At 39.4% G+C, this 23498-nt stretch overlaps 1 protein-coding gene across 3 annotated transcripts in view; it reads right to left on the bottom strand.

The window, feature by feature from the left end:
• Nucleotides 1-23498, bottom strand: part of TET1 (tet methylcytosine dioxygenase 1) — a 63363-nt gene that overhangs the window by 22866 nt on the left and 16999 nt on the right. For 2 of the 3 annotated variants that reach the window (XM_042033437.1, XM_042033439.1), the window contains exons 3-6: nt 23206-23256; nt 6883-9406; nt 5564-5654; nt 4840-4933 (exon numbers count right to left, since the gene is read on the bottom strand). In XM_042033437.1, the coding sequence (XP_041889371.1) occupies nt 4840-4933; nt 5564-5654; nt 6883-9406; nt 23206-23256 (2760 nt within the window). The remainder of the gene's footprint in view (nt 1-4839; nt 4934-5563; nt 5655-6882; nt 9407-23205; nt 23257-23498) is intronic. The other variant, XM_042033438.1, reaches the window with a different exon arrangement.

The following is a 23498-nucleotide window of genomic DNA, read 5'->3' as shown; positions in this document are numbered from 1 at the left end:
CCCACTCACGTTCCAAATTACATGACAGCTTCACTGTCCCCTACAAACAGGGCTGCACTGTAACTTCTGACCCCTTAACTGCCAAGCAGGATACAGAAAATAACAATCACAGAGCCATTTGCCTTTAATAGATTACACATCTCTTCTAATACCAACAATAACAGAGAGAGAGTCAAAGCAGGAGTAACTTCTCCATTTTCTCACTTTCTCAATTCCCACTTTCAATGACTTTCTCAACTCAAACCAAACTAGCAAATTGAAGAAAAACATCTTCTCTGCATCTATAGAACAGTTTATTGTTATTAAGGCTCACTCAGGACTTCACAAATTGTAGTTTCTGGCATTTAATTACAAATTCCTATCAGTTCAGTGATCTAGAAAATCTTTATTATAACAGTGGGCCATCTAAGCATTACTTCAAAAACATTAGTTTTAGTGGCTAGTATCAGGTTTGTGTTTGTACAGGACTGGAATGAGGATTTTTATCTGTTTTTATTCCACTCCTACTTTTTTATTATTTATACAGCCTACTAATAAACAACCAACATAAATAAAATAGAGATCTGTCAAACTATAAATAAAAAACTCAAAAAGGGCAAACAGTACACAAGCAAAAGAGTCTAAGAAACAACTTCCAAAAGGCATAAAAGCACCATAGCATGGTATTTTCAAAGAGATTAGGGCTACCACCAGGATAACAGAATCGAAAAGGTCAACGGATCATCCAACTGTTAATAAAAACCCAAAAACCAAAACCAACCAAACAAAAAAAGAAACAAAACAAATTTTAAAAAAAAGGCATTCAGAGAAGATAAGGCTCAAATGTTCACAAACAAGAAGTTTGGAAAGATTCCCATGTCAGAAAAGCTTCATAGGGGACACCCAAGAATTTTTTTTTTTTTTTTAAGTTAAAGCCCTGACAGAAGTGGTTAGAGAACAATAGTAAAAAACAAACATACACACAAAACCCAAACCACCATTCCCTGCCCCCAAACAGCAGCTGTTTGCCAAGTTCAGATGATACCCACAAAAGAAACTCAAGGATCAAACAACTGCAGTATTAAATGTGATGTGCATTGTCTTGATTTTTCATACATTATTACCAGAGCGCCTGAAGATTCCCAAGAGGACCCAGCTTTATAAAAAGCCCCCGGAAGAAATCAGTTAGTGCCGTGATCACATCAGCCTGGTATCTGTGAGGGCAAGGCACGGATCACCCAGGAAAGCTGATGCACAGGGAAAGCTCAAACTTCTCAAGTGACTCTGAGCTGGGCATTACCATGCAGGAATGAGAATCTGGCATAAGGATTGAAAGTGCTATGAAAATCCCAAATTGCTGCTCTGCAACAGTGAAAAAGCAAAAACAACTGCAAGGAATTACTGGGAATGGAGCACAGGGATGAAATCATTATTGCCAACATTGTAACTCCCAGCAAAAGAGAACAGGAAGGAAAGGCAAAAAAGATGACAACATTTATGAAAGGCAATTGAACACAAAAACACTGCCTCCAGCTCAGGGAAGCACAAAGCTGTGAATTACTGGAAACCAAGTGAGTTTTCTGGAGCAAAAGTGAGCAACTGCCTTGCTCTTCCACCTTTGTGCTATTTATCAGTCATGGAGACACAATATTGGCAAAAAGAACCTCAGCCTGACCTGGAGGGTTTTGTCATTTCTTCTCTCTCATCTTTTTTCCAGAGCTGGAGCTTTAAAAATTGCATTGCAACTCCAAATGAAGGCAAAGATAGCAGTGATACCTTAGGTGATCCAAGTCAACATCCACTGAAACCAGGAGAAGGAACCCACAGGAAATGGATTTAATCCAAAACCAGCAAGACCCAAAGCTCAACCCCCTCTGAGGTCTGCAGTGATGTGCCTTTGGCTTCAGTGCTGCAAGATGATGCCTACAGTGAGCTAACTTTCACATAAATTGAGGTAATTGTAACTTACCATCACACAGAGCAGGAGAAAACCAAACCACAACACATCTGTTACCAGCTAAAGCTCTGATGAAACAGTGGGACCAGTGAGTTCAGTCACCACTGGCTGGTTCTAGGGGATGCACAGTAACATGAAACCTTTCATTACACAAACAGGCTACTAAGAGTGACAGGCCAATCATTTCAGTACTTCAAAACTTTTCTTTCTTTAACATACTAAGAAATAGTATGATGACATGGACAAAGCAAAAAAGCAAAAGAAATCCAAACAGAAAAGAAGGAAGAATACATTTACCCCAGCAAGTGTCCCAGAATGCTAAGTTATTTTCTGACCACACACCTGTCACCTACACAGATATCCACACATTTGGAATCTGTGGCAAAACTCTATTAATTCTGTTTTGACAAACAAATGAGACAACACAATTTGATGGGGAAAAGAAAAAAACCCAGAGGTCAAGCAATGTTCTTGCTGCCTCATGCAGTGAAAACAATCACAAGCTCATCTTCCCAGTTTGTGTGGGTGTCAGTCTGATACCAACACATAGAACAGGCACAAGGTTTCCAACCCTAGGCAGTATTTACTGAAAACGTTTAACTAATAGGAGCATTCTTGTTCATATCCAGAGGCACAAAGTATCACCCTAAAATATAACACATAAAAAAAAATACAGAAGAGATGCTTATTATTAACAGAGTGAAAGAGAAATAATTCTGCAAGTTAATGGCAACCTGAAACCTATGGAAGAGAACATCAGCTCCTCCAGGAGAAAGGAGTCTGTCTCAGAAGATGTTTAACACACCAGGTACACGTTGGGAGTCACTTAAGAGAAAATAACTTAGGAGTCACTCAGTATTATGGAATGCAGTCACTAACAGAAAAATGTATGGACACAGGTATTTTAGAAAGCCTCCTTAAATTTTAAAATGTTTCTAATGAACCAAAAAATAAAATAACCTAGTGGAAATAGGGGAATTTAATTGGGAAAAAATAGTTCAATGTGATCAACAGATAAGTTCCCTTCTTTTATCCTGTTTGCTTCAGCAGAGCTCCATCCCAGTGCTCTCAGCGGTGAGTCCCTCAGGAACCCTAAGGGCAAGAGTATGTCCATCTACAAAGCAGAAATGAGTCTGTTCCAAAGGACACTGGAAATGAGTAAGTGAAAGTCCCTGTGCAGCTACAGAGCCTCATGGCTACAAGTATCAAAGAGCACAGCAAGCCTTTTCCAGACGCTTTCAAACAAATTTCACCATTAAGTCTCTTTGGTTTAGCCAAAACCCAAATATGCTCCATAAAAGGATTAAAAGTAGCACTGCCCATGAAAAATTAATGCAGCATACTAAGAACATCAACCCAAAATATGGATTTTACTCAGGATGAAACAGTTCTACAGGAGATGTCAGGGATTCCTTTCCCTCTCTTGTACTGAACAGCCACACAGTAACAGCAGACTTGGAAAAACATTCTTCCTCTTTAGGTGTAAACTCACACAAAAGAAAGTCACTGCTCCCTAGAACTTCAGTTAAATGAACATTGCAGTTGCCTCTCACAAACATTTCACATACAGAAAGGTGAAAATCTAACTGGAGAGCAGGTCCCTATACCTTAAACCAGCCCTTTCCATCGGCACCCCAGCACTTCGACTGTCACAATGCACACACCTGTGGGACACCATAAATCCTGCCACTTCTGTCTTATATAAAACACAGTATGTTGATACTGGCAACAGAAAAATCAAGGTTAAGAGTTAGTTTTAAATGCCTTCTTCCTTTTAGCTGCTCACAACTGTTTCTATGGTAAAATTTTTAGCTCCTGTCCTCTGTTGAAACTAAGTGTTTTACTTAGTTGAAACACTGAGAAGAATCTTACCAGTCTTTTTGGATGAATTGTTTATGAAATTAGTTTTAATTTTTTTTTCTTGGATACTGAATTTGTTATTAAATATTATCTGAAGCACGAGCGCATATGTGATTCCCTTCTGAAAAATATTTTATGTATTGAGTATAAAAAACACATTTGTTCCAACCACAACCAGTAAATGTTTAACATGCAAATTCACTCACATACAATATGCAATAACCTTATTTTTGGCATGTAGTTATAAGCACTACCCTATCAACTGTACAGTTACCTTCAGTTTTTTCAATCAAGTCTGAAATTCCTAAATACAGCAATACATTTTTTTTCTTTTAACAACCAAGTTCTTTTATTATTTCCAAAACTCAGTTTACAAGATTTCCAGTCTACTTTTTACCTCCCTCAGTGGTTTCAGCAAAGATTAAGGACAATCATTTCTTTCCAAGCTCTCTCCTGGAGCTTGTGTCTGTTACCTCATTTCCTGGCTCCTATGAAGCAATGCAAGACAAGACTTTGGTGAAAACTATCATCATAACATTTACATTTTCAAATACTGAGTTCAGTACCTCAAAAATAGCAATGAACCCCTTAGCATATGAGATTGAAATTCTCCCATCACTCTCTTTTCTTCTAGTGGTCATGCAACTGAGAACGGTTTTTAAAAATGTTCCTGGATAGTTTTCCAACTCCCTCAAGCAACCATCCCTTCTTTTCTCTCTTTCACAATTTCCAATGACATATTTTACAGAACACCCCAACTTGCAGACACTGTCAGGGTATTTCTACCCCTGTTCATCTCTGCTAGCTCTGTTAAGCCTCTTCCTTTCACATTCATTCAAACCACCGTACATAACATACAGCACCACACCTTAAATTTAAAAAAACCCAAACAAATTGTTTTCCTTAGCTTCATCATTCAGGCAGACTTTTCAATCAATTAAGAATCAGATCTTCATTAAAGACCAGATTATATTTGAAGTCAAGGACCGCACATCATTTGAAACCACACAAAACAACTTAATTGATTTAACATAAAAACTTACCCACTTGGCAATTGGACACCCCTGAGAGCTTTTTCCTTCCTTTCCTGTATAAACCACTACCTCTATTCTTACAGCGCTTCCTTTTGCTCCATACCTGCATTAAAAAAAGTTCATGAGTAAAACAAACTACTGTAGACCATTTTAAAAGAGGAAACATTTTCAATAAAGGATTAATGAATTTATATTTACTGAGAACAGAAAAAACCTGAAGTATTTATAAAGCAAAAAAAAAAATCCTTTTAGTTTAAAACCCTACTTGCAAGAGTAGTTTTTGACATCTCTCTTCTGATAAACTTCTGCCACTAAGGAAATGTTATCTGGGTAAGAAAATGTGATCTACATACAAATCCTAGTGCAACCAGTCACTAATACGACCTTTTTCTTTCCATTTTGCCACAGCTTCTTCACAGGTAGGACACCAGAAAACCTTATTCTGCCAGCTGCTGATCTCTGTCCTTCCTATTGACTTCAAGGGCACCTCAGAACACACTGCACTTGAACTTCAGCCCTGAGGTTGCAAGGACTCAGAAAAGACACAAGTTTGGACCTGAAGTGCTCGTGTTCACTGCATGCACATCTGAACAAGAAAACACTTTACAAATGAGTACTGACAAAAGTTCAGTAAAACAAAGCTAAACACAGCACTTCATTTCTTAGAGCTCTACTTCTTCCCTGTTTAGACAGTCAAAAATACAATGAGCATTAAAAGCTGAATTTTCCTCACCTGTTCTCCATAATTTCTCTCACAGCAGCAACACTTGGTCCTGTCCCGAGGTGCGTGTAATAGGGCCCTTCATCTTTTTCTATAATTTGCTCTGTAAGCAGGAAAAGAAAATGATGTTGGCACATACAAAATTTATTTACCCCATTAAAAGTAAACTTACAAACAGTTTACGGAAATGCCTTCCAAATTAAATTAGAACACATAAAATTTGATCCTGAAATATCATGAACAAAGAGTATGACAAGCTTTTTTCTTCAGACACTTTGAAATTATTTTATACTTCTTTCTTCTGATGATTCTGCTAGTATTTTTTTTTAATGTTATAAAGTAAAACCCTAATTATAGCAATATTTTGCATTCTTTAAAATTTTCATAAGAGGAGCTGGCATGTACTGACTAAGTAAAATTCCCAATATCCTTGTTGGTAGGAACATTACTAACTCATTTCAGACAAACGGGAATTGAGGGCAATAAAATAAATTAACTGATAGTCATATCCTACAGAACAGAAAACATAACCCAGGCCTCTTAACAAGCACTCTGTAGATTCAGAACATGAAAGCCAAGATGAAACAATCTGCCTGTGTACGATTTGTTGTGAAGGGTCTGACTTGTCTTTCCATCTGGGTGCTCCGATAGTGACAACAAAGTGCGTCTCGCACTCTCAGCCGAGCTGTGTTTGCACAACCCTCCATGCAGAGCTTGCTCGGACATCTCCTGCTGCAACAGAGTTACTCTGCAAGTGGTCCCACCTCAACTCCACCTGAGCTCTCCTCCACGTGGCCAGGTGTCAGGACCCTTGGACATGGACTCTTCCAGGCCATCTCACAGTGGCCATTGGGACTAACAGTGACAGGAACAAGGCCACCCCCAGCTATGCTCTCCTGCTTGCCTAACAGATTTAGGCAACAAGGACAATACACTGGGACACTGTTGCCCAGCCCACTCAGGCACAAACCAGTTCTACACCATCAAAATCATGACCTGATACCATGCAGGTAAGTACACATAAAGCACAAATCAGCAATGGCAGAACAACAAACAGAAAATCTTCCTTTCTTCCAGGTTCAAATTTAAGAGGAGGATTTAAACCTGCCAGCTGGAGTACAAAAAATACTCAATTCTGCTGTGTTTTGCAAGCCCAAAGAACACCAAGCAAAAGTTACAAAGAGGGGAAAGATAATTTCCTCCTTTCTTCTAATGGTTGAAACACTGATTCTTTTGCAACAGCTGTCACATACACTTCCTCACATTAAAGGAAGCAACATGAGCACACCTCCATTTGAAACGTACAGGCAAAAGTTAGCAAAAACACTTACCAACACAGTCACAAGTTGGCAATTCAGATTGTCCTTTTTTGGTAGGTGTGTCTATTAAATTTTTTGTAGGGGTATCAAGAAACTTCATAGGTGATTCAAGGAAACTGCTGAGCGTGTTTTTTGCTGGGGAACACCCTGAGTCACCTGTGCTCTGGGCGTGGTCAGTACCCAAACTGGTTGATGTCAGAACGGTCACCTCACCCATACACTCCATATTCCTGAGAGCTTCAGCAGAACCTGGTACCTGGGCCCCACCACAGGGAATAGGCAGCACCTGTGACTTCGGATCTACCTGTTGAACCTGCTGAACATAGGCTTTGTTTTCACTACACATTTCGTTAGCTCTCAGGTTAGACTCGTTAAAAGTTGGTGGCAAAGGATGCGCCTGACTGACATTTGCTGTTTGCTGTACCTGAGAAATACATTTTTCTGTAAACATCTGTAGGTTTTCAGTTGGTCTTTTCAACAAGGATGCTGTTTTCAGCTGTGAAACAGCCAGAGGATTACGGGAGGACAGGTCGCTATGTTGGCTATGTGCAACAACTTCATTTTTCAGTGGATCAGTGCCTAGTGGGTCACTGGTGCCTGCAGTTTTCATTTGCTCATTCACCACTTCACAGCCAAACAACCTGTCTTTTTTTTTCTCCTGTGGTGCCTCAGGTAAACATCTGTGGAATTTTATCTGTGCCTGTGGGAGAAATAATCTAGTTTTTTCTTGTGATGCTAAAGTATTTTGACTGAGCACTCTCTGTACTTTGGTTCTTGGAGATTTTTTTTCAGACGGAGCTACCCTGGAGTCCTGTGGCATGGTTTGACCAAGCTTGTGCAGCTTTGATGATATCCAAATGTCCTGCAATTCACTATGCTGGCATGACAACAGCTCTAGCTGGTTTTGATTATTTTGTTGATAGCATACTTCTTGAGGCTTCTTTCTGTGTCTTGGTTTCCATGGCACAGCATTTCCTTTCTTATTTGTTACTTGCTTTTGCTTTAACAGTAAGGAACTATAGTTTTGCCTAAAAAATACAGATTCTTTCTTCTGCAACACATCTTGGTTGTATTTTGGCTGCCTCTCATGTGATATTAGATTAAGCAGTGATGCCTTTATGTCATTCTTCTGCTCTGGATTTGTCTGGTTTGATTCAATCAGCACTGCCAGTTGAGTTAGTTGTGCAGCTACATCCTCTTCATCCTGGCTGTGAATTCCTCCTTCTTTAATCAAAGAACTACCTTCCAATTTCAAATCATTACATGTTGGCTTTTGCTCTAACTGGCCAGGAGTTTCCAAGCTGTTCCTTGTTTGCTGGACATTACATGAAGCATTGCAATACCCTGCAAGGGTGACTGGCTCATGAGCACAACTTTTCTTGGAATCATATCCTGAAAATGATGTTGCACTAGATGTTAAGTCAGATAAAGTTTTGGTATCTCTTGAGGATAACTGTAATTTATACATCTCCCCAGCCAGACTGGCAGGTTTATCACACAATTCAGACACTGAACTTTGGCCATTGTATAACACTGCCTTATTAGGGAGCTGCTTCTGCGAGTGAGTGCAGTGAGCCAAGAGCTGTTGCTCATTCTGCAAATAAGTGTCTTTGATTTCTTGTAATGCAGAGGATGTGAAGGAGGATGAGATATCCCTTTTAAAACCATGGAGCAAGTTGCAAGTTGCTTCTCCTGGACATTCAGTACTTTCAGTTTTAGCTGGTGAAGTTGTTTCTAAAGGGGCTTCAGACAACTGTGTTAAAGCTTCAATAGCTACAACCTGCTCCAGAGTTAAATTTCGGGTTTTAATCAAGGACAGGAAAGTCGGCTGGAGTGCAGAATTCTCAGGCTGTGTATCCACATGAGGGACTTTAAAGCCATCCTTCCCTGCCTGCAGTTCCTCTTCAGGCAGTGGAGGACAACACAAGCTTTCCTGCAGATCCAAGCTGGAACCTGTCTGCAAAACTGACTTATCAGAATACTCAGAGATGCTGCAAGTGCAGTTTTCCTCTTTCATTAAAAGATTCCCTTGGTTTTCTGGGTGAACACAGCCAGTGCCACTTGTCAGAGTGCTTACTATGTTATTCAGATTGGTACCCTTTGGCCATTGCATGTGGGAGTTGCTTGTCAAATCTGTCCTTTCCTCTACAGATACATTTTTCAGTGAAGCAACTGCTTCTGGTGGTGAATAATGCAGGGTTTTTATGCCATTTTTGATAGTGTGCACAAAGGATTTTTTTTCAGCAAACTGACTGGGAGCGGCTGCTCTTTCACTGTGGTCAGCATGTTTCAAGTGTTCGGTGCCCGTCACAGCACCACGGATGTCGCCGTTGACATGGACACCAAAGGATGGCTTCTCGTTATGTGCCCACTTCTCTGCTTCTAAGCCAGTCATTCTCTCTTTCTCCTTACACTGCACATTTTCAGTGGGTACTGCTTGGTTTGTCTTCACCCTGTATTTTTCACCATGACCACATATACTGCATTCCATGAGTTCTGGTCTGCGGCCATTTACTGGTTTGTTTTCTAAATTTGCCTATAAAACAAAAATAAAAAACCTTTGTTGTAACAGCTGTTCAAAGCATGTTAAAAATAAGAGGCTTCATATTTACAGCAATTAAACCCTCCTTTGACAGATACGAGAAATATCCTAATTAGGCACAGACATCGGAAAAGAACAAAACAGGAAGTTATAAAATAACCTGAAGGCTAAAGACCCTTATCCATATTTATAGCTATTTTTCCCCACTGTTGAGGGGCAGAGGAAGAAATTGTGTAAATGTGGGTGGTGGTGGGAGACTAATGAAATGAATAGTCAGATAAACGATGTTAGCATTTAGAATTAGATGTAAGGATTCAATTTTTAATAAATTTGCATAAGCAGATTAAAAATAGGTTAAAAACTTTTGCTAAAAGCAAGACTGAAATCCAAAGGCTCATACCACAAAACTCAGCAGTATTTTGGCATAATTACATTAATTTGGCTAGACCAATAAACTGGCTAAACCAATATACCACTTGGTTGGACACTCTAGGTAATCCTGAAAACCAACCATTCTTGCTTCAAGTCCTTAAATAATTACAAACCCTAAGCAGCAATGAATAGAAAGCCAATTTACATCAGCTCACTTGGAAGTTATTCTTTAAACAGTTGTTTAGCTTCTGTATTGAGAAGGAAATTTCCATGTTTCTCAACAGTCTCTCATGTAAGCTATTCAAAACTGTATTTCAGTAAATGCTAAATTCTACTATTTCGTTATAAATGTTCATCTTCACTGATATTATACAGTACAAGTGATTGAAGCAATGTCAAAATCTAGACAGAGTCAGAATACTGTGTCCTAGAAAGCACATACATATGAGCCTTAAGATATTATTATGGATATGAAGTAAGGAGTCATGCAAAGCAAAAATAAAACAAATTAAGGCAGAAACTTAGGCAAAAACAGTAATGAAGGCAGGAATCCAATTTTTGTTATGCTATTCAGATTTTAATTATATTAAATTTCCTTTTAAAAAATAATTTTAAATCACAATAGATAGTGCTGGTACTTTATCTGATTCCAACATTTAAGAGTTCTTCAATCACCTGTAACCTTAACCCACCCCGACAGCTTTTCAAACCAGCAATACAACGGGCTAATTAACCCTATGTAGGCATTACCTCATAGCAGTGCCCAGAAAATACCACCTGCTATGAACCATTCAGTTAACTCAGAAATGGTTCTGTGGTCATACCAACAAAGGGTATCGACTTCTGAGAAAACTCAAATCTATTTTGCATTTATTTTCCTATGATTATTATAAGCATCAAGATGGAATTGCCAGAAACCTCCCGGCAAAACAAGGCACACAGAGCCAGCTCTATCTGGAGCTCAGTGGTCACCTTGAAACTGATAGAACACAAACCCAAGAATCCACAGCATGTCCTAGATCTTAGGAGAGCCATCATAACGTCTCATGGAAATGTCATGTAAAAACATGTCCACCACCTATGCAGCTAAGTCAAGCCTACAGATATTATATACAGAAAGATTCCTTATTTAGTGTCTTCTCATTACACACAGATGCTGACGAATGGTCTGTGAGCTGGAGCTCCTCCATTTTTTTTTTTTCACTGAAAATCCTGGTGATTTTCAGTGAAAGATTCCCAGACCCAGGGGGTCACTGAGCACTTTCTAAGGGATCCACAAAAGCTGAACGGGTTCCACAATTCTATTGCTAGCAGGGTTAAATGCATTGCACAGGTCTCTGTAACTGTACCAGAAAATATTTTCTGGTCCACAATAAAAGAGTAAAACCCCACAATTCTATACCCGCACAAAAGCTGAATTTCAATTACCTTAACTTCAGACAGAACTAGAATATGAAATTGTTGTTCTTTCTTAGACAAAAGTACATCTAGTATCTCTACCAATCCAAAAGTTGCCCAACCATGTAAAATTGTTATTAAAAATTATTTATTCAGACAATTAGGAGGCTGAGGACATAAAATCAAATAGATGAAAACTAATTCCCCATCATTTGTACATTTTCAACATAACACCATATTTTGTATTCCATTCATCGTTAGAGGGATTGTTCACTGCATTAAAAGAACTAACAACCTACGTCTGGTAATTTGGGAGCCATAAGAGGCATAGGGAAGGAAGAAGCTTCATCCACAATTAGCAGAAATGGGAAGATCTGACACAGAATCCACTGACAGCACTCAGTACAAAAGTGTCATCACAGTCCTCCCAACTGGACTGTTCCTCAATAAAATATTTTATCTGATCAAAAAGCACTGCTACACTCAAAAAAACCCAGGATACTGCTTTATCTGCTAGTACTGCACAGGTACAGCGCTGTGTCCCTACAGAACCCCAGTGATCCCAGCAGCAAAGGTGGAATTGCTTAAAAAATATATATATTCTTCATACTTCATAGTTTCCACTAACATTACTAGAAGCTACCCACATGCAAGAAGAAGAAAAAAACCCCAGATGAATCATATCACTGGCACGAGTTAGTTTATATTTTATTTTTCCACATGAAGACAAAATATTGTCATAAAATCAGATGTTATTGTTTTAATCAAACTCTGCCTTTTGAGCGCTGTGTTGCTTTATCTCCTATTACTGAACTGCAATGGATCGTAAAAGATACCTTTTCTTTTCCCTCAAAAACAGAAAAGGCCACTGGATAGTCTGTTAGTATGTGAAGTTAATATTTCCCACCACAAAGAGAAATGCAGACACACTACAAGGGACAGAGCTCATTTGATTCTTCCCCTCAACCTAGGAAAAGTCTATCTTCAAGTCCTGAATCTGGATGTAAAAAACCCAGTGAAAACTACAGACAAGGATACCACAACCCCAAGCAACAGAGTTAACCTTCATGAGAGTTAAGCAATGAAGTCTGATTTGATCAGTTTCTAAGGCTTTTACACAAATGTAATGAAAAGCTGAAGAATAAAGCAGATCAATACTAGTAATTTCCTCTCCTTCTCATTAAGGAGAGCTCTACTCTGCCAGGAGACATAAGCCACTAACTAATCATGCTCAAGCTTAGGCTCTGAAGTAGTTTGTGCTATCAGGACAGGAACCACAGGGTCTGCTGTGGCCACTGCTGTATTACTTAAACTTCAACCAGATATTATCTCATATACACACACACAAGAATTCACTCTGTGAGCTAATGCTTCCAGCACACACGAACAGCCAGTTACAGCAAATCATTTGACATTCTGGAAACAGTCAGACTTACTATTAACTTCTCTTAACACATGATGCCCCTGAGGCAACACAGAATTCACCAACTCACGATCAAAATGCAATGCTTAAGCTACCCCAAAGATATTTCCACATCTGAACAGCAAGCAGGCCATCGATTTGTGTCTCTCATTTCAAACCTCTACAGGTGGTAACAATACACACTGTACTAAAGGACACCACCGTGATAAATTACTCTCATAAACAAGAAATAACAGATGATGCCCTGTCCAACTACTGATAAAATGGCTCTACAAGCAATCTTGATGAGTAACACAACACTAATGCCAAGTCCCCCCTAAGCAACCCTCCCTGTAAGATTCTGCCCAGGTCCCATAAGAATACAGTGCCCAATAGATCAAACAATACTTGCACCCCCTGCTTGTGTCAAAAACTGGGACGGCCCAAAAGACAGCTCTTCCAGGGTCACAACATTCATCAGCACAAAAGGATAAGTGGGTGAGAAGCGCTTGCAAGCTGCGGTGCCATGAGTAAGCCTGGATCCTGCTGCGTGTCTGCAGCCACACAGCCAGCCCCACATGACCCTCCAAGCTGGGACAGAGCTGGCAGCTCCTCAGAGTTCCAAACCCACAATTTAAGTTTTGCTTCAGAAAAACTGTTTGGGAAAGACCCCAAATGTACTTCCATCTAACATTCAAACAAGGTGTTTGATTCATGGTCCGACTGTCAGATGTCACTGGCTCACCAAGAGACAAGAAAGCACCACCCAGCTGACCAGCAGCAATTTACTCTTCTGTCATTTATTCCTGCTGTCTACTGTCTGCTCCCCAGGACATGCAGAAATTCAGTGGAATCAAGGACTTGCACTGGACAGGACCAACATACAGGGATAAGGAGATAAGACATGGATAGGACAGGCAACAGGGAGACAGAGCACAGGTGTGGAGAAACAGTTGCTTATACCAAGTGCTATGTAGGAAACTGTGCACTGGTTAGAACAGAGGCAAATGTAAGGTGGGATGCTGTGGAAGCTATAGGCCACCTCCTGAATACAGCTAAGTTTTCTTTTTGGTTTGTTTTTTTCATTAAAATAAAGGCAGATGCAGTAATACATTTAAGAATAAACTATTTCAGACCACATGACATGTTTGACTACTGCAATAATGCAGACAGCAGCAACCTGCTATAAGTTACTGCCCAAGGCTGCAGCCTGAACAGGGTCTCCAAGCAGGCTCCCAAAAGAGAGAACAGCAGAGTAGAGGCCAAGATGCAAGCTGGGGCATATTCCCCATCAATCTCTTCATAGGCACAAAGCAGTTACCAGCACACTGCTTAACTGTGGACATGAAGGAGTCTCTCAGGGTACCACACTCCTACAGCAGCTCAGCTAAGGCACATTTTCTATAGGTCTTAATCCAGAGAAACAGACTGGGGACATTTGTTAACGTTACACAGCCTGAATGTATAAGATGTTCTGTTCCTCAAGAGAGCAGCATTCACAGATGGCACTGAGGGACAGGACAGAACTTGGCAAAATTATGTTGACAAGTTTTACCACAGAAGCTGATTTATACAGAAACTCAGGGGAACAAGAGGCTCTGCAAATCTGGAGAAAGGAACCTGACCTGGGGCAGGACATTCAGGCTTTCCTGGGGGGATCCCCATCACTTCCAATTTCCCTGAGTATAAAACCACCCTGTCACCAACTTGAGCATCACAGTAGGTACCATTTCACACTGGATCTTACTACAGCTGAAAAGTCTGCTCTAGTTGCTGGTTGCTTTTTTTTTTCCATGTCTGTAGCCACAACAGCAAAGAACATTCTTCCAAGCTACATCTTAGCTCTCAGTTTCATCTCCATTTAATCTACATTTATATCCTCTTTGCTATGTTCTTCAAACACCAGCCAACCTTCCCACCAGAAAAGCTCCTTATCATGTCTTTCCAGGAGGAATTAGTACATAACAGCCTCAAAGTCTTTACATATTTGTTCTCTTCTCTCCTACACCACTACTAGAGCAGAGCCTTCCCACTCACCTTGCATAACTACTTCAGCGAGACCACTTACAAAGAAAATCTACAGTATCAGACCCTAAAGGATACACTTACTAACAAAGTAAAAAACTACAGGATACTAATTCTGACTGTAAAGGTTCCAAATGGTGACTCCCATAGAAATGTATTTACTGGATTACTACTTGGAAATAGGCTCTCTCAGCCACAAACTCAAATTGTTTCCATCAACTCCTAGCTCTATCTTGTAAAAGCTAGAAACAGGAGTAAGAAAAAACAGAGGGTGAAGGACACCCCATTCTCCTATGCAGGCATCCAAGAAGTGGATTTGTTAAGAAAGAAAAAACCCCAAACACTACAGTAATTTTTACGCCACAGAAGCAAATATAAACAAGCATCTTGCCTGGTCATTTTCATTTTCCTTGGGTTTTGGATTTGGTTTGATTTGTTTTTTACTGGTGTTTTGAATTACTCAATCATTTGTCTTCAACACTGAAACCAAGCACTCAAAAGAGACCTTGGCAGCTCTGGAAAATATAGCACTCAATTAAGCCACAAAAGAAAAATTATACAATCAGCAGCAATATGTATTCCCTAATAGAACGTTCCCCTAATGTGCTTTAGCTCAAAAGCAGAGATGAGAGAAATTTAGTCTCTGAATTTACCCACCCTAGCTAATGTCTCTTGTGGTCTACTCATTTATGAAACCATCAGCACACAGTGTTAAGAAGTGCTGCCTGGCCCTTCCCTGCAAATGGAGAATGATCACAGTGTTCATAACAGGGACTTCAGGGAGCAAATCACAGCTATGTGTAACATTCTTAGCAACAATCTGGAAGAGCAGTAAATTAATACTTATAAAAATAGCAAATAATTCAAAGGCCAGACATGATGCTTCCTAAATTAAGCTGGCTAGACAACCATTTCATTACAGCTAAAGATAAATTGTGTATTTAGCAGGAGACATGGGACTGTATTCCCAAAAGGCAGGTTTCTACCTTGGAAAGAAGTGCCTTCCAGGAGGACATTAACACGGTCAATTATCAACTGCACAGTAACTATAGAAACTCCTGGTGCAACTTTATGGCTGAAAGGGTTAGTTCGATTCTTGGATGCATAAATAACAGTATAATTAGGAAAAGACTGGTTACTTTCTATCCTGTACTTTGCACTTTTGCACCTGCTAGCAGAATAAAGCATCCTGTCCTGGCATCCCCAATTCAAGCAAGACATTGATATGCTGGAGAGGGCTTCGAGGACCACAAGAATGACAAAGGATTGAAACATCTTGAAGTGAAAGCCTCAAGTTCACTCTATACTCACTCTCTGCAATTTACCAAAGAGAAAGAAAATTGAAAAGCCACAAACTCCTGCTCAGTCTGTGTGGAAAAGAATGCTGATAACAGAGGGCTCCTTGTTCTAGTAGACAAAAGTATAAGACTCGATGACTATAAGTTAAGCCCAGAGAAGTCTGGCCTTGAACTGTGGTGCACATTTTTGCAGCAAGACAGAAAGAGCAAAGACATTCTTTTAAGCATCTTGTTACGTGTTTGGATGCACTTTTCATCCATGGGAATTTTCAAATTCAAGTTCTTTGACCTATTTTTAAAAAAATTATGTTTAAACCAAATAAAAGGATACAGTCTTAAAACCTCCCAGCACAAGAACAAGTATTCATAATGATCTTTCCTGCGTTTACCACATGTGAACCAAACTGAGACAACTTAACTTCTCTTCAGGTTCAGCGCAGTAAAGATCCAAACTGCTAAGATAACAACATAATTTTCAACAGTTCCTGTAATCTAACCAGGAAGATATTCAGCTCCTTAATTTAGGACCAAGGTTCAGTGCCCCACCATCTGTTGTACAACCAATTACATTATTTACAAGTTACTACATGTTGGTAGCAGCTCTCAGACCAGAACTGCCAAGGACACAACACCATTCTAGCCTGGTTTTAAAGCTGATGAGGGCCCACAAGACAAAAAGCAGTAAACAATACTCTTTAGGAATAGAAAAGTCAGTGACCTGTATGTCAGAGGAGCAGCTTCATTCAGATTAAAAAAAAAAAAAGAAATAGTCATGCTGAGTCACTTAAGACACCAGGCTACAAGGCAGCACTATTCAGGATTTTTCATCTACGTGTTGCTTACTCTCCTGAGGAAAAAAAGCCAAAAAAAATTGTAAATTATGTTTCCTATTCTGTCTGAGAGCTTGCACACCTATGGTTTAAGTAAAGCTCAAAGCTGAATTTGCACTGTAACTTCCACTTGCTATTTACAGGAGTAGCAGCTTTCACTTCCATCCTGGAATAACAGCAATGGTGTTATGGAGCAGCACTGCAACACTGGTGTTTGTTTGCACTGCAGAATTCAGACAGTGATCATCTGTCACAAAAGTGAATGCTTTGCATTTATAAACACAGAGTAGCTTTTCCTCTTATTCACAAGTCCAAACTCCTTATTCTAGGAAAATTAAATGTAGAGCTCCATTTTACTATGGGGCACTGATTAAATTATAATGCAATACAGACAGCATAAACAAAACACTGAGAAAGGAATTCAGTCAAGACACAAACCACTCAATTGTAAGTGAGCTTCAAAAAATCCTAATATTCTAGAAGGCTTAATATTAAAGTTGTTAGGAAAACAAGGACAGCCTTGTTGTATATAGCCTATATACTAATTTTACATAAATTAATGGAAAGGAATTATTGTTAGTTGCTTATATGTAAATGCTATTTTCCTTTATCTCATTTAAGTTTCATGCATTTAGCATTTAAAAAGAAAGCATGAATTCTTCTTACCTCCCCAATGAAATCCTACAATCAGGAATTTACTTTAGAGCAGCAATCAGATCTCTTGGCCTCTACAAAAGCAAGGCTCCTACTAACGTCAGTGGGAAAGTTTGCTGTTGTAGTATCAGCTAAAGTAACTTTCCCATAATCAGTAACACTAAACAAAAATCTTGGTATAACATGGCGGAAAGGAAAAAAAAAAAAAATTCACAGAAGTGAAAAATCTGCTGCCACTCTGGTAAGTTTAGGGCTTCTCAATGGTTTTCTCCCACATCAATTGCTAAAAAGCAATAAACAAACTTACTTAGTAATATGCTATCAGATCCTAAACAGGTAGTACCGATTTTCAAAGCATTTTTTAGATATTATTGTCAATAAACGTATGGATAGCAGCATACTGAGAACAGATTACTGGAATTGGCAGAGCCATCTCAGTTATTTCAATGCCTGCATTATGTACAGCAAGTACAAGTACTGAATAAAGCTCCTAATGCAGTAGTGAATTCAAACAATACCCACAAAACAACATACCTGGAAGAGAACCCTGTATTTATTTTGTAAAACTTCATTAAGAACATCTAAACAACATATCAGTCAATATACCTACACAACTGACCTTCATCTCCTCATGTACATTTTCCTTTCTTTCCTCAAAGGATGCTGCTTTTACTGGATATTTTATGACATTTTTGATCACAAACACATTTTCTACCTTTTTCGAAGCTCCACTTCTAAATACAATAAAGTGGAAAGCCCTGCACTAAAACATACCATGAGAGTCAAGATCTACAAATAAACAGTGATTCAAAACATGCAAACCGCTTCAAAACCACTGTGATCACAAGGTTCAGCCTGGCCTTACTCAGTGTTTCCCAGCATCAATGTGCCTCTGCCCCTACCAATCCCTGAGGAGTGGCACTATCCTCACAACTGCTCTGCTACAGCAGCAAATGAGTTAAAACAGAAAACCCTGCTCCTCCCTGTCTCCTCTCCAAGGACATCTTCCCTCAACATTTTGGGGAGTTGTGGGGCAAAGAGCAGCACGGTGGTGCTGCTGAGCAAGCACGGGGACAGGAGATATGGATGGGAGAGGTAGCAGCACTGAATAAGGGAGCCCTACAGGAAAAGGGGGCAAGGCCAGCACAGTGTCTCTGCACACCCCATGAAAGAGTCCACAAGGGACAGGCTTCAACTCTACCAGAAACTGGAAAAATTAAGGATTAGAAAATAACTACAGTAAGATTAATAATCTACAGATCACTTACAAAGGCTTTCTTTGTTAGAGCACTATTCAAAAACATCTACATACGTGAGTAATCCTGGCAGAACTGTACAAACAACATGCAAGTGCTTCACATGTTCAGGAGTGCATTCATGTGGAAGTGCTGGGAAAGCTGCACGGGCAAGTACCCTGTGCCAAATCACAACCATAATCATGCCTGCTCACATCGACTGGTTCCATGAGCTTAGCAGGAGCAAAAAAATTTAAAGATTTCATCCCATTTAGACAGATGCACATTCAGCTTGAAAAAGGTGAAAATTATAACATTTCTTTCAAAAAATGTTGGAAAAAATCCAGGTAACAGGTAATGATCTTACTTTTAGAATATAAGTTAACTGATTTGTGTAGGATGCTCTGATATCAAAAGTAAGGTCCACCTACCAAAAAAAGGGAGCAAAAAGATAGGGAGCAAAAAACAGGCAGAAACTTTCAACCAGTACTCAAGGTAATTTTAAATGATATTTACTGAAGGATATGCTCCAAGGTGATAACGTCTATTTTAAAAAGCCCACAACAAATATGATAAGTGCTTTCTGGACAATATCCTTTCCAACTTGTATTGTACCATTCTTCCTTCTTTCCCTGTAAAATTCCACAGCAGTGCAATTCCATCCATTGACTTGCTCATATCTCAGTTTAAAGGGGAAAAAAAAGTAATAAAATTTAATTCCATCCAGCTAAATATTTTGGCAGATTTTCTGCACTAAAAATATGCACCATAATTTATTCTAAATGTTCAAAATCAGTTCAATCCTTGCTCACTCCAATCATTAGCATGAACTTTAGCACTTCCTTTCCTAAACTTTGTTAACATATATATGACCTTGATCAAAAAAAGTGTATTTTTAGTTTCTTAGAGCTGCAAAACTAAAACTGCTTCATAAAAAAGGCAATAGTAGGTCTGCCAAACCAACTTTGTTTTAAAGTTTTTTTTTTTTTTTTTACAAGACTATGCTTTGTATGTAGGGAGGAGAAAAATTAAGAGGGTGCTCAATCAGCTACTTGAAGCCTTGGTGAAAATGAAACTTTTATGTTCCTAATATGATGTTTATAAACAACCCCAAAGTTCTAGATACTGAGTCATCTCTGGCTTTTGGCTTGTCTTCTTCAGCTGAGGGGATTTTACGGAGTGTGAGCAGGCACTGTTCGCACTTTCCTGGCGCCCTCGATCACCATTGCCGTGTTTACGCAGAAACACACAAACAGAACCAGAGAACACAGACTGTGCAGGCAGTCACAAAACTCATTTAGCACCGCATATGTAATTCTGGATTTCTCCCACAGTCTCTTCCCTATTTTTCCCCCTCCCTTTTTAATGTCTTCTTTTTGTTTTGTTGTTGCTTTACGTTTCTTTAATCTCCATCAGGGCAAGAAACACCCGCAGCCATCCAAAAGGCAGCCTTGGCTCCCCAGAACCCCCAGGAAAGACCATGGATTGTGCTTCACCAGCTGCCTCCTGATCTGTGGGGAGGTTTCCTTACTGGTGCCACTGCTGCCTACACGTGGTAGATTTTCTTGACAACACGATGCAACTGTCCCATTGTTCTAAGCTGTGTGTTAATGAACTTGCACATGACTGCAAGTATTTCCCCATCCTTAGGAAGAGGTGCACTGCACTGCCCAAACTGAGCCAGAACACCAGTAAGTGGCTAAAAAGGATGATGTTAAGTGAAGCAGGGTGTATAATGTGACTTTTGAAATGCAGACAAATGAATTTTTAAGTGTGAATCCCTTCAATATAGATTTTTCATTACCAGGAATAAAATTAAAGAAGTGTCTGCTTTACTGGGAAAACAACACAATATAAACCCTAAGGAAAACTAAATATATTCCTTCCCTCGTATCCATTACTGTGAGCTTACAAAGACTCTTTAATGAGCACTTGCTTGCTAGAAGTGATGAATATTTCAGATGTTCGTTCAAAATAAACATGGAGAACCTAATACAGTATTTATGGCATGGATGAATTTCCTAAATGAGTCCTCCAATAACCAGAAAGGAGCATTAAGACATGAGTGTGGAAAATTATAAATAGTCCACAAAAGGTACAGCGTAATAGTGTGTATCACTTTTAGTCTTGTTTATATCTGTCCAACCCATTTTCAATTGGAAAGCACTGCTTATATTCTCCCTTTACAGAATTTGTGAATAGGTTGGTCCTAAGCAGCATAGTTAGAAAGAACACGAGCCCTCTAAGTAAATAAATGTGAATCTATCAAAACGTAGGAAGGCTAGGGGGGAAAAAAAACCCCTCCATGTATTAGGAAGAAAGTACTACAACTCTTCCTTTAAGAAAGCTAAGAATACTACTTGAAGAAAATACGAAGAAAAAAGAACATATCCTGTCAAAAGTTTGAAAATGTCCCTGGTCAGATGCCCTCAGCCACTATCAACCATAAAATCAAACACTCAAGTTATAACTCAACAGATAAGACAACAATACTTTACATGGCTGTCCCACCAATAGCGGAAGCCAGGTTAGAGTCATATAACAATGTCACATTTCTAAAAATGCCCTAGTAAAGAAGTCTGCAAATTATGCACTTTTTTAAAGTTTACTGCAGCTGACAGAGCTGCAATGTAACTTAAGATGCCCAGCATCCCTTCTCCCATCCAAAAAAAAAAGGCCAACCCCCCCAACCCAAATCCAGTATTTCATGAGATGCGCCTTCAGAGGTACTGTGCCTTCTTTGGTGGATGCAATTGAACAAACGCTTAGGAAACACACTTGGGCACCACAAAACAAAGACAAATACTAGAAAACACAAAGAACAGTACCTAAAACCAAAGAGGAAATACCACAGAATCAATTCAGCAAAGGAAAAGTCAAACCAGAAATCAACCCAGGTTCAATGATTGACATGGATACTACACACACACACACAACCAGACAAGCCTTTCCATTCAAGAGCCAAGGGTGGAAAATAACACTTCAGAAGGCTTTTTGGAAAGGAGAGGAATGACAGAATCATATTGCATAGCAACCTGCTTGGCCATCTAATCACAAACAGTGGCAAAATGAACTCAAGAGGAAAACCCCAAGACAAACTGTGCACCACTGCTGCAGACAGACACCCAATACAAGGTATCTGTCTGTGACCAAAAAAAGACATTTTCCACACTTTGCCAGAGCAGGCATCACACCAATTACACATTATAAACTGGCTCATTTACAAACACTCCTTATTTTGCATGCTACTGTCAACAGCACAAAACACAGAATGAGTAAATACTTCAAGTTTTAGCTACACCCATGCGCTATGTTACAAAGAGCAGCAGCAGTTAAAATGAATAATTAAAATCATACCTACAACAATGAAAACACTAATGGCTTAATTATTTTAATGCAAAAAAAAATAGTGCTAGTGTTGTACAATCACAATTAGTGTTAGCACACAGGTAGGTGGTTTGCACAACTACTCCACATGAAAAGACAGACACCCTTGAGGCTGGACAGGTTACTTGCCCCTTACTTAATCGTAACTTTGGTTTGTTTTGCCAAAGTTTCTGTAATGTGTAAAAGTGACAACAAAACTGTTAAGAAATTGGGATGTTTTCAAGTAAAATTACACTACAGACCAGTCAGCATTTATCAAATCCAGTATGTCCAACAACTTCTGAAATTTTAGTATACTGAAACAATACTAAACTGTCTTATTTCATTTAGCTGGTATAAGAAAATAGTTCAACAAAATAAGTTTAACAACCTACATTTTGTTCCTATTTTCACTAGCTTCATCTTACACATACCATCCATCTTACTTGCCCCCTCCATCCTCCAACATGTTAGTTTGCAACAACAGAATTAATGATTTATTTCTATTCAAAACATTCTAAAGATCAACTGAAAGAAGCAATATCAATATACTACCTGTTACTTAAAAACAAAAAAAGCCCCCCCCCTCCCCCACCCCAAACATTAGCCATGAGTGTAGCAAGTCTGTATTTTGGTATAAAAACTAAGACATTTGCATTTGAAAGACCAATCTTTTGTTATCATGAAAGATAGCCATCTTAAAAGTGTGGAAGGAACGTGTTACCACGTGAAACTGAAGGTTGTTGTGAGTTTACAGAATTTTATGTTTCAGTTGAGGTATTCTAAAGTTCAAAGAAAAAGAGGAAATCAAAACTTCACTAAAGTAAGTATAAAAAATCCACTTTTGTTAACTTGGCTTGCAGTTTAACATTGACTTCTCACAAGAAATTTCAGATGCCATAAAACCTGTATGCTAAAAACATCTAACTGTTACGTTTGGAAGTATAGAACTAGGAACAGAAGAAATTAAAGGGAACGTTCAATGCAAGGGAAAGCAAACTTTTGGTCTGCAGCTTGTGCAGGAAGGTTCAAATATGTCTACAACATGCTGGAGAGAAAGAGGAAAGAAAGGACATGTTCTGTGCTTTTAAAATTAGCTAATCTGCTGAATAGCTGGAAAGCGCCGCTACCCAGCGTTTAACCCTTTGCCTTCATGACAAGAAAATGCTGCTCAAAATGGGAGGGGATAAATATCAAAGCAATCATCGGTTACCTTTAAAACTCTTTGCTTCCTCCTCTGAGGCCTTTTGTTTTCTGTTAGAACCTAAAAAAACATCAAATTGCAGAATATAAGTTGTGGTCACAAAGGCAGGCAGACACCTCCGATTTTTATTATGGAACAGCGATATTTCTGCAATACCCCGAGTGCTTTACACGCGGCACTTCCACGGGCCGGCGGCGGCTCCCGGCGGCCCGTCCGCCGCCCCCGCGGCGCCCCTCACATCGCGGGAGCCCCGCGTTCCCCCTCAACGCCGCCGCCCCCCCGCCCCGCCATCCTTGCCCACA

The sequence above is a fragment of the Corvus kubaryi genome, unplaced genomic scaffold (assembly GCF_017639235.1).
Source record: "Corvus kubaryi isolate FWS band 111438036 unplaced genomic scaffold, C.kubaryi_AGA036_p1.0 37357, whole genome shotgun sequence".
Taxonomy (NCBI): domain Eukaryota; kingdom Metazoa; phylum Chordata; class Aves; order Passeriformes; family Corvidae; genus Corvus; species Corvus kubaryi.
This window is presented reverse-complemented; position numbering and strand designations above follow the sequence as displayed.